Source organism: Mastomys coucha, unplaced genomic scaffold (genome assembly GCF_008632895.1).
Source record: "Mastomys coucha isolate ucsf_1 unplaced genomic scaffold, UCSF_Mcou_1 pScaffold6, whole genome shotgun sequence".
In the NCBI taxonomy this organism is placed as follows: domain Eukaryota; kingdom Metazoa; phylum Chordata; class Mammalia; order Rodentia; family Muridae; genus Mastomys; species Mastomys coucha.
The window spans coordinates 87,892,225-87,904,272 of NW_022196912.1; the positions used below are offsets into that span (position 1 = coordinate 87,892,225).

General features: G+C 34.6%; 1 protein-coding gene across 4 annotated transcripts in view; it reads right to left on the reverse strand.

The window, feature by feature from the left end:
- The window catches only part of CUNH14orf39 (chromosome unknown C14orf39 homolog), a 37,032-nt gene extending 25,957 nt beyond the window's left edge, over nucleotides 1-11,075 (reverse strand). For 2 of the 4 annotated variants that reach the window (XM_031356095.1, XM_031356093.1), the window contains exons 1-9: nucleotides 10,911-11,075; nucleotides 10,211-10,267; nucleotides 10,058-10,114; nucleotides 8,533-8,659; nucleotides 7,254-7,343; nucleotides 4,797-4,984; nucleotides 4,664-4,706; nucleotides 2,749-2,869; nucleotides 1,305-1,396 (exon numbers count right to left, since the gene is read on the reverse strand). In XM_031356095.1, coding sequence (XP_031211955.1) covers nucleotides 1,305-1,396; nucleotides 2,749-2,869; nucleotides 4,664-4,706; nucleotides 4,797-4,984; nucleotides 7,254-7,343; nucleotides 8,533-8,659; nucleotides 10,058-10,114; nucleotides 10,211-10,259 — 767 coding nt within the window. In that variant the 5' untranslated portion in view covers nucleotides 10,260-10,267; nucleotides 10,911-11,075. Of the gene's footprint in view, nucleotides 1-1,298; nucleotides 1,397-2,748; nucleotides 2,870-4,663; nucleotides 4,707-4,796; nucleotides 4,985-7,253; nucleotides 7,344-8,532; nucleotides 8,660-10,057; nucleotides 10,115-10,210; nucleotides 10,268-10,910 lie in introns of all 4 variants that reach the window. The other 2 variants (XM_031356094.1, XM_031356092.1) reach the window with 1 other exon arrangement.
- Between the last annotated feature and the right edge of the window lie 973 nt (nucleotides 11,076-12,048).

A 12,048-nucleotide genomic window follows, 5' to 3' on the forward strand; every position in this document is an offset into this window, starting at 1 on the left:
TCAGAAATCTGCCTGCCTCTGCCTCCCAAATGCTGGGATTAAAGGCATGTGCCAACACCGCCCAGCTCGCATTTGCTACTCTTATATGTACAAGCCATTTTAAAAATAAAGGTTACCCTGAGCACAGACAACATGGTATCATCAGTACAGTTGATAGGATAACTGAGATGGATATTAAGCAACCAAGAGTGTAGCTAACTCTGATTCACATTTTATGTAGGATGGAACAGCATGAATGGTGTTCAATTGAGAATGGTGTTCAGTTTGTTTATTTCTGGAATTTACCATGTGATATTTTTAGACCACAATTGGGTAACAAACTATGGAAAGCAAAAACATGAATGGTAAATAGTATATACTGAGTAAAAAACTGGCTAAGTAGTTATATAAGTTCCTTACAATACACAAAGTTTTTATAATACTCAAGTATCCATAAAATAAAAGCATATATATGACTTCCCAATCAATTTCTTCATAAAATTAATGACACAGTATCATGAGGTAATATGCAGGAGTGGATTCATCAATATAACAGCTCCAAGAAAGTAGGATCAGGGAAATTAACTGAAGAGGACAGTATGTTGGAAAAGGTAGTAAGAGTCTGAGGAGTGAAACTTAAGAACAAACAAAAAGCTAAATGGTGGTAGTAGCATGTTATTAATCCCAGCACTTGGAGACAGAGGTAGGTCTCTGTAAGTTTGAGGCCAGCCTGAACTACACAAGTTCCAGGATGGCCAAGGCTACTTACACAAACCCTGTCTCTAAACAAACAAATATGCAGAAACCAAAAGAAGAAAGCTGATTAAAATCAGGAACAGTCTTCCATGTATTTTTCTCTCCCACAATAATAGGTAAAATCAATATGTTTTGGATGCCTCAGTGATGCCTTGTATATCTCCACAAGGATAAATGAAAATATATTACAGTATAGACTCAGAAGACTCTCACCTTCCTCTGTGGGAAAGGAAGAACCAGCCACACTGCTCATTAGTCAAATGATACTACTTCTCTATTGTTTAACCTGGTTTGTAACTGCTGTGGTATTACCACAGAAACTGGATCGATTTTACACTCTGATAAGTTCTAGAACAGATGTGCTGCTGTTACCCTAGTTTTTACTATATGAATCTTTGGTTTTCTTGAGCAACAAGCAGTTTGGGATAATAATTCATAACATTTAAAAATAATATTTTCATAAAAATTAATAGAAAAACCATGCATAAAATTATGTCAGGGACAGACTCAAAAATTTTAGATGCAGAATATTTGTTAACACAAAATTCAGTTTTAAAGTTTACCTATACCTCTCTTCAAATTCTTTTCTCTTTTCTGTATTTTTGTTCTTTTCATCTAGAGCTTCTGAAATTTTTTTACTTTCAAAACGTCTTGCCATCTGCTAAAAAGAAAAATGAGAAAAACAAAATACTTAGCTTCATGATGGCTCACACTTCCAATCCTTAGCACTTAGAAGACTATAGTAGAGGCACTGCCTGGCATTTAAGGAGAAGTAACTTGGTGGGTAAGGTGCTTTCTCTGAAAGCATAAGGACCTCACTTCAGATGTCCAGTACTCACATACATGCCAGGTATAAGGGTATGAACCTGTAAACCCAGTACTGGGAAGGTGAAGATAGAAGAGACAGATTGAGAAAGATACCAATGCAGATCTCTGGCCTCCATGTACACACACACACACACACACACACACACACACACACACACACACACACACACACTACCTTTAGAGCATTCAGATATATTTCTCTTCACTAATAAATACAATTTTTCTATAAACTTAGATTTTTATTTTTGGTAATATTTACCAAAAACTGCCACGCCATGGCTGGAGAGATGACTAATGATCAACTGCACTTGCTGCTCTTACAGGGTTTGGTTCCCAGCATTTACATGGTGGCTTACAACTATCTATAACTCCAGTCCTAGGGAATCGGATGTCTTTCTCTTACCTCCACAGGCACCAGGCATTCATTTAGTGCATATACATACAGAAAAAACATTCATACAAATAAAATACATAATTTAATTTTAAAAACCCCACAACTTAAGGAATGGTACTAAAATATATTCCAGAAAATCCTAAAAACTAAGTTATTTTTATCCTAGTTTTCTAAATATTACAAACTATAAATCTTCCCAGATTAAATCCCTAAGCTATTTACTATTTTGTTCTCTTTTTCAAAGACACTGTTGTTCTTTAAAGGCTGGCTGAGGGTGTACTCAGTGATGCATTTGTCTAACAAGCACATTTGCCTATGTTTGATCCTTCAACAAACAAAATAAATCAAATCTTATAACTAACTTAAATCTTGTTCTTTCTTCATCTTCTTTCCTCAGACCTCAAATAACTCCAAACTACTAACCAAAAAATGAATTAAATATATTCAGAACCTGAAATACATTTTGGCTTCACTAAGGCAAAAAAAAAAAAAAAAAGCCTTTATCCATATTTAAACCATCTTTAAAAATAGCTCTTCTGAATTGGAGAGATGGCTCAGCAGTTAAGAGCACTGACTGCTCTTCAAGAGGTATTGAGTTCAATTTCCAGCAACCATATGGTGGCTTACAACCATCTATAATGTGATCTGATGCCCTCTTCTGACATACTTGCAAATAGAGCACTCATGCATTAAATAAATAAATAAATCTTAAAAAAAAACCAACTCTTCTAAGACTGTAGACTAACACTGTATTTCTATATGAACAATATAATAAAATAGAAAATACATACCTTATTTAAAGAATTAATTTCTATTTCTATATCATCTGCTTCTTTCTCCAATTCAAATGATCTCTTGGTAAAATCGTTGGCACATTTAAGAATATCTTGTGTTTTGTATCTCAAATTAACTCTTTTTATGTTAAGGAACAGGAACGAAATAAATTTTACATTTACTATATAGTTATTTATCATTTACATGTATGTTCTACAAAAGCAATATTGATAATTGGTATCTAAAAACAAAAATGACTAATATAATTAGTTTACCTTAGTATATTAATGAACTTAAAAAATAACATTCTATAAAGAATATTTGTTACAATCTTTTTCTTCTAATAAAAATTTTTTTAAGGTAGCATTCTAATTTTTTCTATGCAAATTCATCCTGTTATTTGGCATAGCTAATAAAACATTAATCATAAACTTAAATACAAATTAGATTTCTATCATTTATTTATTTCAGACATTAAAAATTCACTCAATTTGTCTTTTGTTTATCCAAAATTTTTTTTTTTTGTTTTTTTTTTTTGTTTTTCAAGACAGGGTTTCTCTGAGTAGCCCTGGCTGTCCTGGAACTCACTCTGTAGACCAGGCTATCCTCGAACTCAGAAATCCACCTGCCTCTGCCTCCCAAGTGCTGGGATTAAAGGCATGCGCCACCACCACCTGGCTCAAAATATTCATTAATATATCCTGTATAACTGAAAAAAAGCACCCATCTGGATATCCTGCTTTAACTGGATTTATATTTATAGAGTAGTTCTTAGTTATTAATATATCCTATGCCATTATTAAATAATGCAATTTCCTAAGTTACTGTACAATCTATTGAGGAGAACTAAGAACTGAGTAGAATAATAAATTGTGAATAAAATTCATAAGAAATTTTATTATTCCTTTCCTATCTTGCCTTATAACATATATGATTTGCATGCTATAACACAAAGCATCTGGTGAATGTTCTATCAAGCATTATTACTAAAAGTATTTAAAAAGTTTTACACATAAATACTTAATCCCTAATTTTCCACTCTTCCTACCACCTTCTACTTCTTTTCGTGTGTCATCCCAAATCATATCCAACTCTTTAAACTCTGGCTGTATCTTAAAGTACCTACCAGTCTCTGACCTTTACCACTGGGAACTTAATGCACATCAAGTAAAAAAGTAGTCTAAAACCAAAATATGAAGAAAGCAGTCAATGGGGGCATTTAAAGAACAGCTTAGGATGGAATGGGAACCAAATGCGTGGATAAAAAGACAGCACAAATGATGGAATTATCATCTGCTAAGAAAGCATATAAGGATTCTAAAGGTTGAAAGAAGATTAAAGTTTTAAGTTCATCATCAGGGAAGATCTTTCTGACAAACAGGTAAGACATAAACCATTTAAGAAATACTTATCTATTACAGTAGTACTTATCAGATTTATTTCTGTGTCTATTACCCATGCTAAGCTGCAAGTTCTTTCTGTTCGTGTTGTCTTCTTTAGCTATGCGTTTGCTTTGTTCCCATTCCATCCTAAGCCATTCTTTTAATGCCTCTACTGCCTGCTTTCTTCAATTCTTCAATACATTTCAAAATGAATACTTATGACACAATTTCTTACTCCATTCTATCCTAAAGAATATTTAATAATCAATTCATCTGGAATTTTTAAAAGATAAAGATAAATTTTTTCATAATTTGATAGCTACTTTAAAGTCAGATGCCTATACAATTTCATTTTCTCTTAAACTGCTTGCTTTTGATCACATGGGCATATATGAAAACTAACCCCAGAAGACTTTTAAAGTAATCTTTAAAAATCTGACTTAAACTGAAAAGCAAGTACATCAGACTCTCAACATGAAAACACATTAACAATTAAAAACATAAATTATACTTATCTAATAAAATTATAAGTGAAATCTGTTGTGGATACATGTATAATGTCCATTTAGTAAGAGATGGAAAAGGAGCAGGCACTGTAAAACAAATTTGTAATTGAGAATGATTATATTCTTTTCAGTGTAAAAATGCTATAACCAAAGAGTATATAATAAAAATGTTAATACCTAGAAATTTCATGAGAATAGTTTCATTCAATTTTAGTTGTTCAGTACATGCCAACACTCTATTTTTAATTTCTTCATGTTCTTTTTTCTTCTCATAATATTTACATGAAAAATGTGTTTCTGAGTATTTTAGTTGGTATTGTTTCAAAACATCTTCATACTGACATATGTAATCATGATACATTTTTCTGTAAAAATTAAAAGAAAGTATGTAGAAATCTACAAACTTAGCAAATATCATTTATTAAGTCTATTCCACTAAACACAAATGACATTTACTCATCTTTACTTCTTTCAATACTCTCTTCTTCAAACTCTACTTGACTCTTCCAGTGAACCTGTTTTATTACCTGAGTTAGTCACTGCACTCCTTAATCCTCTTCAATTTATCATCCATTCTTGTCATTTTAATGCCATTCTTTGAGAATTTCATGCAATGCATTTTGATCTTATTAACCTTGAATTCCGCACAGACCTATCCCCACCTTTTCACCACCCCCAACTTTGTGTCTTCTTTGAAGCATCAGGAAAATTTACTTATCTTAAGCAACTAAATGGCTTTTTAAATAAATGGTATGGGGCTGTTGAGATGGCTCAGAGGGTCTTGAGTTCAAATCCCAGCAACCACATGGTGGCTCACAACCACCAATAATGAGATCTGACACCTTCTTCTGGTGCATCTCAAGACAGCTACAGTGAACTTATGTATAATAATAAATAAATCTTTGGGCCAGAGCGAGCAGGGCTGACCGGAGATACCAGAGATCCTAAAATTCAATTCCCAACAACCACATGAAGGCTCACAACCATCTGTACAGCTATGACGTACTCATATACATAAAATAAATAAATAAATCTTAAAAAAATTAATGGTGTGAATCTCAACCTGATCATATTTCTATAATGCCTTGACTATTAGGAATTTCAAGACCTAGTCTACACCTATACTTAATAAGATATGCAGGATCACCTAGTATGAATTTCTAACCAAATCAAAGGTTTCCTACATTATTTATTTATTTTTTTCTTTTTTGTTTTTTCGAGACAGGGTTTCTCTGTGTAGCCCTGACTCACTCTGTAGACCAGGCTGGCCTCAAACTCAGAAAGCTTGCCTCTGCCTCCCAAGTGCTGGGACTAAAGGCATGCACCACCACTGCCCAGCTTCTACATTATTCTTACTCCCTGGAAGTCTTGATTCTAAAAGCCATGTATTGTTCTATAAATCATTTCAAATTCTTTGGGGGAATAATGCAGTGTCCATAAATGATAGCTTAATAGTCTTCCTTTTCCATTTTCTACTTCAGATGATATACTCTAGCTTCCTCCTCTTAATAGCTTTTCTATTGCTTTGAAGAGACACCATAACCAAGGCAACTAATAGAAGAAAGAATTTATAAGGGACTTAGAGTTCCAGGTTAGAGTACATGACCATTATGGAAACAACCAGCAAAGCAAGGTCCTGGAGCAGTACCTGAAAACTCACACATCTCATCCACAAGCACAAGGCAGAGAGAGAAAGCTAACAAGGAACGTTATGGGCTTTAAAACCTCAAAGCCCACCCCTAGCGACACACCTCCTCTGGCAAGGATACAGCTTCTAATCTTTCCCAAACAATCTATTAAGTATTCAAACATGAGCCAGCCTGTGAGGGCCATTCTCATTCAAACTATCATACTCCTATTTTTGCTCCATATACTTCCTTGAGAAATCTTGTACATTTTCATGAATTCTAATGACAGTAAGTCTAAATCTGTAACATTCACCACTACTTCTTTTAGAGTTCATATTTGAAAGGATTGCATGTTTTCTTTTATGTAGAATGCATTTTTTAATTTGTATGTGTTTGTGTGTACGTTTGTGTCTAACAAAACTAGAAAGAAGAGGAAGAGGTGAGAGAAGAGGAATAGATCTTAAGAGAGATGGAAAACAGGAATGTTTTAAATGTAAGAAAGGGGGCTAGGTAGTGGAAGACTGGAAACCAGCTTGAGTTTTGAGAGGGAGTGTAAAGGAGAGTAATGAGGAAAGGATGCAAATGAAAGCAAGGTATGACACACATGTGTGAACATGCCATGATAAATACCATTATTTTGCATGATAACCTAATTATATCAATCACCCAATTATAGTAATATAATTTCCAGCTTTGCAAAACAGTTACTATCCCCAAATTTTCATGAGTTAATTCTACATATTAGTATTCCTTTATATGGTTTCCTATAAAGATCATTATTTGAAGGATTCTGCTATAATAGTGGCTGCTGTGTAGTAGTTTATATCTGAGAAAATACCTAAACACACAAAGTGGAGACTTATAATAGACAGGACAATGGTATACAGAATCTGTTTACTTAAAACTCTCTCACAATACAAACTTGCTATATTTTTGATTATCATTCTTATACAACATGCTGATAATACAAATTTATGGAACTGATTCAACATATAATTTACTGTACTTGTCTTTCTCATTGGTTTCTTGGTAAGCAGTAAGTTGGTCTTTTATATAATCTTCATGTTTATGAAAAACATCACATGTTGGCTTCCAGCTACGAAAAAAATTATAGTTGTGATTACCATCTCAAAATAACAAATTGATAGTTTAAAAATGAATACAATAGGATAAGTATAAGAACAAAAAAGAATGTAATAGTTTAAGGAACAATGTTGGGGTATGCTGTGTGAAGTTGTCTCTTTGTCCTCCTTCACACCTACCTAAGGCATTCTCTGATAGGCTTTAATAAAAATCAGATGGCCAACTAGATGGGCAGGAAGTGGAAGGCAGGACTTCCTGGGAAGGAGAAAAAAAACTCCGGGAAGGAGAAGGAGGAAAGTTTTTCCCCAGGAGACATCAGAGGAGACAGACATTGATTATAGGTCTGGGAGGTCTAGCTAGCCTTATGGGTGGATGGGGCTAGGTGGTCGGGTTAACTTATATGAGCCAGTTGAGAGCCTGCCCAGCTAAGGCCTAAGCTGTGAAATATTAAAAGGTCTCTATGTAGTTATTTTGGGGAAAGCTGGTTAAGGAATAATTGCCACCATATTAATTTCCAGCATTAATTTGTACAGAACATAAAAATCATTTACTGTACATCTTTCTCTTCCTAATAAAAATGAGTTCACATTAAAGGATATAGTCATATCATATCATCACCAGTCTCAGCATTCACATATTCATAATATAAATGTTCACAATGAATTTCTGATTCTTCTATCTGTACCTCTCAAGTGCTAGGTTGTGCACAAGCATGTGCCAACAGTATTAGTTTACAAAATTCTGTATTTAGATTAAGTAGATCTCAATTAGTGACATCTTATAACCCGTATTTCTGTTTTTCTGTGGAATCTTCTGTAAGTCCTTCTGCAATGCCACATAACTAGGCAATCTGACTTAATTATTTGCTAATATGGATATTAACTTGGGAGTTGGAGGTTAGTTCAGTGGGAGGGAAGAATGTACAAGTCCCTGGATTCGATTCCCAAGGTAGGAAAAAGAGAAGAAAGAGGAAGACAAGGGAAGGAAGGAGAATAGAAGGAGGACAGAGAACACTGTTGCTTTAAAGTAGGATTTTTGCTTGTTTGTCTGTGGTAAACAAAACAGGGCCTCGCATATGTTAGACAGGTGTTCTACCATTGAGCTACAGTCTCAATTCCACATTTTTATTCTATAAACTCTAAAACCTTGAGTAAAAATATCAAATGATAATTAATGGATGTTTATTTCTGTCAAATACTTACTTACTACAGTTGTCTTTGATTTCTTTACTATGTTTATAATAAAAAGCAATGTCCTCTTCTACTTTGTTTATAGCTTCACATATCTTAGAAACATTTGCTTTGTTTTCTTTAATACTTTCAAGGCATTCTGAAAAAGGAAATGTTTTATTTGACTAGAAATCATAAATTCAAAATAAAGAAATATACCAGAAAAACAAAAGGATATGACAATATACCTAAAAAGAGGAGAATCAGAAAATAGAAAGGCCTGAGAGACCAGCAGTTATACCAAAAATCGAAAGAACCAAAGGCAGGCCTATTCCTAGATCCAGAAGCTAAAAAGAACAGAAGACTAAAAACAAATGTCCTTGCCCCCTCACCTTTTACAGTAAGTGTTAAATTAGAGGGCGTTTAAAGCTAATCTATTTTTTGATGCTGTAAATTCATGTAAACATTTACTCAAAAATACTACTACCAAAAGTATTTTTTGAAAAGTGTGAAATTTCATCCATTGCATATCATTGTTAAATACACCAACACATTTGTTACTCATTGAATATAAAAGATACAATTTTTAAATTGTAATTTTTAAAAAAAATTCATGGGGGACTGGAGAGATGGTGTGGTGGTTAAGAGCACTGACTGCTCTTCTGAAGGTCCTGAGTTCAAATCCCAGAAACCACATGGTGGCTCACAACCATCTTTAATGAGATCTGACGCCCTCTTCTGGTGTGTCTGAAGACAGCTACAGTGTACTTGGATATAATAAATAAAATTATAAAAAAATTCATGTGTATGAGTATGCCTGACTGTATACATGTGTACTATGTATGTGTCTAGTGTCCATGGCATTAGTGTCCATGGAAAAGGCAGATTCCTTGAAACTGGAATTACAGGAAGTTGTGAATTACCATGTGGGTGCTGGGAACTGAACCTGAGTCTTCTACAAGAGCAACAAGTGCTTTTACTTAAAGAACCATGTCTTCAGCTCTGAAATAATTTATTAATACACAATTTCCTTTTTTATTTCAGAAGAATAACATTTTTTAGAATATGAAAGAACACTAAGAAGAATACTAAAGAACACTATGAATACTAAAAAGTTAACAGTTGTTTTTAAAACTAAAACTAGAACTGAACCATTTTAATTTATTTAATTTACCCTGTTATTTTACTTATTATTTTTCAGAACCATTCTTCCTGAAAATGTGCCACTTGCCAACCTCTGATTTTTATTATTTCTAGAAAAAAATTCCAATGTTTGAAATGACTCTTAACTTGAAAGGGAAAAAAAGAAGTCTTTGAGCTGGATATAAGGGATTATTTCTGACAAATTCTTTAGAAAATGATGTTGAATACAAATATTGTTGCAACACTGTTTCAACTATTTCAGTCCTAAAATAAATAGCTCACTGTTACTCAAAGGGAAGATCTCCCTCTCACACACAAACAGCCTATAAGCTGCCCTAAGCAGTGTAATTATGCATTGTGCTATATAAGATAACACTAAAAGACTAAAGTATTTATTTCATGCAAAACTACTTACTATTAATTCTTTGAATCATATCTTCTTTAGCACTTATGTCTTGCTCATACTGGAAAACTAAAATAAACATTTCTTTTGTGATTTCTCTTCATGGTTAAATGTGAAATGTTAATACAAATTACTATTTCTTCTTTATTTTCATTTTATACTTACCAAACTCTAACAAAAGCCTGTCCAAACTGACAAACAGGTTATTATTCATCTTGGACACTGTGTAAAATAAATATTGAAAAATTCAGAAGCCATACATAAAGTTAAGAACCTTTCAAATATAGCATTCTTAAAAGGAAAATATAGGTGGATTAAGACCCATGGGGGAAAAGGGAGTCTCTTCCAATTATCTGCTGAATTCCCAGCCTGTGCTTCCGGAGCCCAGATAAACAACTGAGCGGACACTCAAAGGATTCTGCAAGATACAAAGTTCTGGAAGTTTTCCATGACTGTTTCTATAGGGTACTGCAGGGAGTTTTTGAATGAGTAGAACCCAGACATCCAGATTTCTTATGATATATCCCCAAAACTTCTGTGGACAACTGTTGGAGACTTCTTAAAGTCCTCCGTGGAAGAGGCCCTTACAGATATGATGCGATTTGACCTGTATGAACTGGCCACTGTGTGTTTCGTTTTGCTTTTTAAGGTTTTCCACAGCTCTCAGTCCCAGACCCGCCCGAGGCTGGTCTCGCATCCGCGCTCCTGCCTTCGTGGCGGGAATTAGCTCGAGATGCTCCCCTCAGTGGAGGCCCTGGTCCCTCGGCGCCAGTCCCTGGCACGTGGCTCTGAGGGAACCAGGCCCACGCGGCTGCCCTCTCCTCAGACCGGCGTCCCCTCCTCTCCCCTCCCCGGCCCGGCCCACCTAACAGGTCCCCACGGAGCCCTGAACATCCGTGCTCGCTCTTCCCGGGGTCCCCAGCACGGGGGTTCTGGGAACGCCTCCCGACAGGCAGACTTTTAAGAGTCTAAGCCCTTTGGGGCCGGCCTTGAAGACCCCGCGCACCACATGGTCAATCACAGCTCTCGCGAGATCACCTTGACCGGGCACACTGGGCTGTTGTATCAAGCCTTCCCGAGGTGGAGCCAGCAAACAACCCAAAACCGGTGCTGGATGCAGAAAGCAGTGCCAGCAGGAACCCACAGCTTTCTTAAGGCTGGTGTTCTTTCAAACACTACCCAGGCCTCATTAACAAAATGTCTTGAAAGTCAGCAGTAAAATGGACATTAACTTTAACACAAGAAAACCAAAATTTCTTTTTAAAACTGTCCCTGGGTAATTTATGCATTTGAACTTTGTGTGTCCAAAGCGAGCATACAGAAAAAAAAATAGAGAATTCCCTAAATTGGGTCTATTTTTGTTTTTTAATCAACTAGTAATGGGGACTGAGTCCACTAAGCTATACCATTTCTCAGTTTTATGTTTCTAATGGAAGTGGTTCTATTTTCATCCTAACTCGTCTCAACAAGTGTTGCCACAAATTAATTCAATTAAAAAAAAAAAAGCAAGCATCCAGCATTTTTCTCAAATATCTCAAATTACACACACATACACGTAATCGATTTAATTATAACATGTTATATTACTCACTGGTACTAATGATACCAAGCAATAAAGACTAATAAATTTAGATGATATAAGAATTTAGAAAAGTTTATTTTTTCTATGTTTGTAAGAATTTATTTTTCCAGGTTTACCGAAGTATAACTTACAAATAAATTTGTATATATTTACAGTATGTAACACAGAAACTTGAATGCATTAATGTATTCACTGTCTATTGCTAAAAACTACAATACTACAGACTAAGTAACTTTGTTTTAATGAAGTTTGTTTTGGCTCTTACTTCCTGAGTATACATTTGCAAAGTATAACATAGTCTTGAATGCATTAGTGTATTCTCTATCTGTTGCTAGTAATACAGTACTAGAGACTAGTAACTTTGGGTTTTTTTCTTTTTTTTTTTTAAACTTTTATTGCATTATGATGAGAAAAGTTACAT